This window comes from Cyprinodon variegatus, unplaced genomic scaffold, assembly GCF_000732505.1.
Source record: "Cyprinodon variegatus isolate N-32 unplaced genomic scaffold, C_variegatus-1.0 Scaffold680, whole genome shotgun sequence".
Lineage (NCBI taxonomy): Eukaryota > Metazoa > Chordata > Actinopteri > Cyprinodontiformes > Cyprinodontidae > Cyprinodon > Cyprinodon variegatus.
The window spans coordinates 206,532-212,675 of NW_015151133.1; the positions used below are offsets into that span (position 1 = coordinate 206,532).

At 38.5% G+C, this 6,144-nt stretch overlaps 1 protein-coding gene across 2 annotated transcripts in view; it reads left to right on the forward strand.

Moving 5' to 3' along the window:
* The window catches only part of fryl (FRY like transcription coactivator), an 87,260-nt gene that overhangs the window by 9,565 nt on the left and 71,551 nt on the right, over positions 1 to 6,144 (forward strand). The window contains exon 1 of one of the 2 annotated variants that reach the window (XM_015394308.1): positions 2,220 to 2,791. The exons of the other annotated variant lie outside the window; for it this stretch is intronic. Within the exon in view, the coding sequence (XP_015249794.1) occupies positions 2,719 to 2,791 (73 nt within the window). The 5' untranslated portion in view covers positions 2,220 to 2,718. Of the gene's footprint in view, positions 1 to 2,219; positions 2,792 to 6,144 lie in introns of those variants that run through there. 2 annotated transcript variants of the gene reach the window in all.

The window sequence follows — 6,144 nt, forward strand, 5'->3', positions numbered from 1 at the left end:
TTTTGTTTATGCTAACAGCAACATGACCAACATGTCAGGATAACAATCAACATATACCGAACTGAACTGAAAACCGTGACCACGAAACGTTGAACCGACCATGGATTTTGTGAACCGTTCCAGCCATAGTGTGCTGTGTTCAGGGCTGTCGCAGGTAGGCTGTGAGGCTCTGCTCTTTGATATGGGTGCATAATTGAGCATGAATAAAGGTTGATTTATGCTTGATGCATTTTATCACCCATGTTTTCCTATGCAGGCTCAGTTTTCCTCACTGTGCAGATAGAAACATCTGTAACCACAGAGAAATATGGTCCATAAATATTGCTACGATGAACAGATTATGACCGACCCTTGGAAAGAAACTGTCAATCATGGATGATCCAAAGAGGCATTGATAATGTTGGTATAAAAAAAACAAACAGTACATTCTGTTTCTACTTGTAGTGTGGTGTAACATTGCAGTCTGTCTTAAACCCAACCCTAGAGTCGGCCAGAACATTAGGCACAGAGGAGAAAAGTTACACAGAGAATACAATGCTATTAAGGCATTGAAGCCCTGATATGTGACGGCTCTGACTGTGTTTTTATTCATACATAAGTTGTCCATTGTGAAGATATTCCAATATTAAAGCTGAGAGATTTCCAATCTAAAGTCCGTCTAACTCTCATTGCTTCTGCTGTTTTTTAAAGAATGAAAAGTTAAAAGCCATAGCAGAGGATTAGAAATCACACCAGGCAACAAATGCTGAAGCCTCTGATTCCCAAAGTGCAGGCCTGACACCACTGCTTAAACATCAACGAACAGTGTTTTTTGATTTTATTATCTTATTCAATGAAAATGTCTTTTTTTAGATGTTAAACCACCTCAGGCTGTTTATTTCCATATCTAGGATTTATGACTCGGATATTGATATCTAAATTCGGCTCTCAGCTCACAGATGGAGCCTTTAACCACGATAAGGCTGCACCATAATGACATGTAGGGGAAGTGTCAAAGAGCTTTAATGACATGTTAAAATTTTGGCTTCCTTTTAAGTACAATTTTGGCTTTGTGGGAAATGTTCTTAGTAGTAATTGCGCGGTGTTTTGTGAGTGCCATCAGGCTGCTTCTTTAGCTCTGTGAATAGTTAAAGCAAATGGATCAAAACCCCTCAAAGTTTAAGGCCGCTTCAGCTCCAAAGCATCTGTGCGGCGCATCACAAGGCAGCGTTTCACAGCGGAGGGCTGCATCAGACCTGCACCAGCCGGGGCATGACAAAGCATCTGTTTGTGTTGTGTTTGCTAGCCATGAGCTTGGCCTCATTTTGCATAAGTTGTGTAGCGATGGACATGTGACGGAGGGAGAGACTGTGGGGGAGAGAGAAATAACGACGAATCTCAAACAAGACAAAGAGCATTTGTGTTTTTGTAACTTTCCCACTGCTCCCCCCCCCCTTTTCTTTCCTCCCCTAGATTGTTTTGCTAAAAAACTTAATCGTGCCCTTGACTGCAAATGGCTGGTTGTCATGTGGATCTGTTTTTAGGTCTCTGCATGGGTAGAAATAACTGGCAGCAACAGCAGATCATAGCATCAGATAATCCCATGTGTTTGGTTGTATCGTTCTACTCAGACTAATTAAATGTTTTCCTTTAGAGGCATTGTGCATGCAGGTCCTTTATTTTCATATTTCTTTGTAAAAAAGTTTGTTTCAAATGAAACAATTTGTTTTCTATTCAATGATTGCTTCGTTTTAATTTAAAAATATAGTTTTTTTTTAAGTACAAAGTTTTCAGAATGCAAACCTAATGAGTTGAGATGAATATATAGGTATGTGCAGCCCTATATGCAGTATGTAGACTCCTTTCCTCAGCCTCCCGCTCTGTGCTTCCCCTCCCACTGCAGTGAGGAATGATGCATCAGTGCTGCTGTGGAGCCTACAGGAAGTTCTGCTTTGATAGGCCAGTAGGGAGGCAGCACAGTAGTAGCTCTGACATGCGTATGCATCGCTGAACCACAGCCAGGACACACTCGCAGCATTTTGATGACATCACCCGCCCACACTGCGCTCCCGCCTCCCCCCCCCTCCTCTCTCTCTTTTTGCCTAACAGAGAAGAGCAGTAAGAGAACAAGAGCTTGCTCCAGGGAGGAGGAGCTGGCCATGAACGAATAGCAAGGGAGAGAGAGATTGAGGGGGGGAAAGGGAGGAGGGTTTCTGACAGTGTTAGCAGGCTACAACTGGCACACACAGGAAGACAGAAGGAGATGGAATATTACTGAATACTAACACTTTATGTTGCTGCGGTTTCTTTTGTACGATGAGCAAAAGTTTCTCTGCAGTTTTTGTCCTGAATCCTTTCTGGATCGTTCTGTTCTGAAATGGGGATGAGGGACTCTGTGGACTGGCAACTGGGCAGCAGGAGCTGGGTCGGAATACTTTTTAATCAAAAAGTATAGTCCTACTTTTTTAATTGACCGGTAGGGAAGAAAAAGGGAAAATATTTCCACTTTTTAATTTTACCCTAACAGTTCTCTCAGGGTGACTGGTTTCACCCTCTGCTGCGGATGCTAGTGAGCAGCGGCGGTTTGGGAAAGAGTTGCTAGAATCGGTCTGAACCGTGTGCGGCAGGTGAATATTACCCAGGAGAAAATGCTCTGATATTTTTTTTTTGTGTGGGATGGGCGATAATGAAAACACCGGGAACCCTGTGATCACCGTGCCTTAACTTTTGCGAGCCACCATGCTGAGCCTGCAGGATTCAGTGTTCTTTGAGATCAGCATCAAATCTCTCCTCAAGTCCTGGAGTAGCAGCTGTGAGTATCCTGATGAGGGAGCATACATGTTTACATACCGTGCCCAGTACATCCAGACTTTATCTCTGCCATCAGCAGCTTACTGCATGCTATGATTGGAGTTTCCATATCTCATCTGTACATAAAAAAAATAAAAAAAGTTGCAAAGATGAGTAATGATGTTTAGTCTCGGTTTAGTCAGGCTTGTTTAGGTGTATGCAGGTGGTGGCATACAGCTAAAGCAAGTGAACCTGAGCTCATTCCTGCTGAGTCCCATCTCTTAATGTTCATACACTGATTTATGATACAGTTAGACCTGATATCCTTTCTGTCGTCTTATATCTGCCTCTTACATCTTCCAACACATCTTATCTTCATACACAAATCGCAGTTTAGTCTTCCCGAAAAGCACTCTGCTACATTCTGTTCCCTATCCTCCCTCTTCTGTGTGTACCTCCTCTCCCTTTCCTCGGGGGCAGCTAATGTTTCCCTGCTATTGATCTGTCTTTTAGCTTCCTCCTATTATTAGCTTTCGATGCTCTGTGTAATACATTAGGAAACAAAAACCACTTCCTCTTCAGTGTCATTGAAAGACATTTCTAGTTGAGCGCTGCCCATAGGCTGAATCCTCAAAACAGGGAACACAAATCAACATCCAGGTAAACAAAATAAATTTTAAACACGCACATTTTTAAGGAATAAAATAATCTACAAGATTAACTGTGAAAAATTTAAACTGATTATTCACTAACAAGTAGTTAAATAATTTACTGAAGGTGTGCAGACTCTGAAAAACAACCCAATAAGAGTGTTGAGGCTGAAACTGTGAGAAAATATCCTCTATCCAGAGCTTCTAACGGGACTTTTCTCAGCATTAAATGTACTTATTTTTTTTTTTAGCCATTCACAATGAATTTGAAATGTGAAATATTTTTTTTTACCTCAAACTTTTTTTTTTCTAATAAATGTATACTTGTCAAAAAGACAATATTAATAATAAAAAAAGAGAGAAATACTAGAATACTAGAATGATTACTACGGCCCTACATTTATTTAAAATGTTAAGTTAAAAGCCTCAACACAACGCAGAACAAGTTTAATTTTTTTTTTTTTTTGTTTCTTTAAAAAAAAAAAGCTATACAGACAATCTCTTTTAAAAGAGCTGAATTTTGATTACTAATCATACAAATAAATGCAAAAGCATATGAAAATTTCAGTAACGCATCATGTAACATTAAGTAAAATGATGCATTAAATGGATCAAACTCTTGTTTTTTCAAGTCTTTGTTGCTGTTAATTCTAGAGTTCCTGGTCAGAGGGAATAGAAAGTGGATTTTAAAGATGAGCATATTACATCGGCCTAATAAGAACGGCATGTTTAAAGCTGCCTAAAGCTTATTTGACAAACGAGCCCTATCAGAAAGCATATTCTATTTTATCCAATGTGGCTGTATGTCATTAGTCTTCTTTAAGCAAAACCTAAAGCTGTCCTCTGCTTCATAGCCTGTATGATGTGCCCTGCTTTAAACAGCTCCTTTCCTAAAATATATCTAACACTGTGGGTACAGGAGGTCAAATGGTACAGATGTACAGAGAGCCGCAGCAGTAACTCTTTATCACCATCATCTTCACTGCAAGGCATTAAACATTTCTTGGTCTAGTCCATACAGAACATGGTAGCGTTTTCAGAAACAACCTGTATGTCCAGTCAAGTACTCCCAGCACCACTGAAGGTGCTGTAGTTTTTATGCCAGGCCCCCTGGTGGCACTATGAAACTGAAAACCTTAACACAGATAACTTCTTATTCTATGTAACTTCAACAACATGGATGCAAAGAGATCGTCAGGCTGTTTTGGTAAGACAATTGATGCTGTGGCATCAGCCTTAAACAAAGATGGTCCGCTGAGACATTTTTAAACATTTTGAAATGAAATATCTTTAAAAAAAAATGTTTTTATTGTTATTATACACAAAAAATACCCATAGTCTGTGTTACATACTTTCCCTGTTTAAAATTGGTTTTACAAAGCTCTTTAGCTAATGTTACTGTCTATGCCAAAAGAAAAGAGGTAGAAATTCATCAGATTTCAGATTCTATACTATAATGATCTTTTAATAGCAGGATCTTGATGAGGAGTCGATTGAATCACAAGAATCCAAATCAAAGACGGCTCAATACCTGGACTGAGAACATGTCACGGTTACGCAACAATTGTAGAAGCTAAATTGACCATCACTGAATAAAATTGCAGTTGACATTGAGTTATTGCAAAGCATTGCATATATGGCACTCTATTCATTATACATGGTGTAAGTTTGAATGAACTGAAGGATCGTTTCAAGGTGATGCTCTGTTCTTTTAAGATCAGACTTAAGGTTAAAGAATTGCCATTGGAATCAGGCATTTAAACCAAATCTTAATTCAGTAGTCAGTATGTTCAAAAGTGAAAGATTAAGATGTGGTTTGACGAAATATTTGGTTCTGGATTCTTTGCTGCACAGATGTCTAAACTCTACCTGCCCTCAGTTTTCACACTGGATCTATTTCTTCAGTGCCTGTAATGCTAGAGCTCCTGGAGGATTGTGGGAACATTATATCATTTACAAATATATAAATATAACACTAACATTTCTCAGGATTGAAGATGTTTATACTGAATGCTGTTTACTAAACAATAGTATTCAGATTTCTTGTCATCATTTACTAAGATTTTACTGTAGTGGCCTGAAGAGCCTTTAGTCCTTTCAGACTGACCTGCTGTGTGTCCATAAGAGCTGAATAAAATCCATAAAATCAAAGCAGAATACAACCAACAGCCTCATGTCTTAAAATAAATTTTTTTTTTCACATTTGTCACTTTACAACCAAAGTCCATGATGTCTAAGAAGAATTTGTTGTGATATTGAAGTGGAGCAATAATGATCCACTGTTTTAAAGATGTTATAAAGTCAGCTTTTTATCTTCCAATATTCTGCACCAGTTAATTTACTTTGAATAAATAAAATCCATTGCAATAAGGCTGACACAATTAATCGCGATTAATCGATTATTGAAATAATGGTCAACTAATATCAACAGATATTGGTTAATATCAATTGTTAACTGGAGTATTGAGACTATAAAATATGCTTTTAGCTGACAGAGCGCCCCACTTAGAGCAGTAATTATACCAACATTGCAAAAGAAACTAACAAAAAAACAATATTTTGCATTTAAATTAAAATTTTTGTCTGTCAATATGCTCCATCCAGAACTCCACAAGCGGAAAAGTTTTAGTTTCACTTGGCTTAAAGGAATAGTACACCCAAAACATGATTAGCCTTCATTTTCTACTCACCCCCATGCTGAACAACACTCTGGAGTACTTTTTTG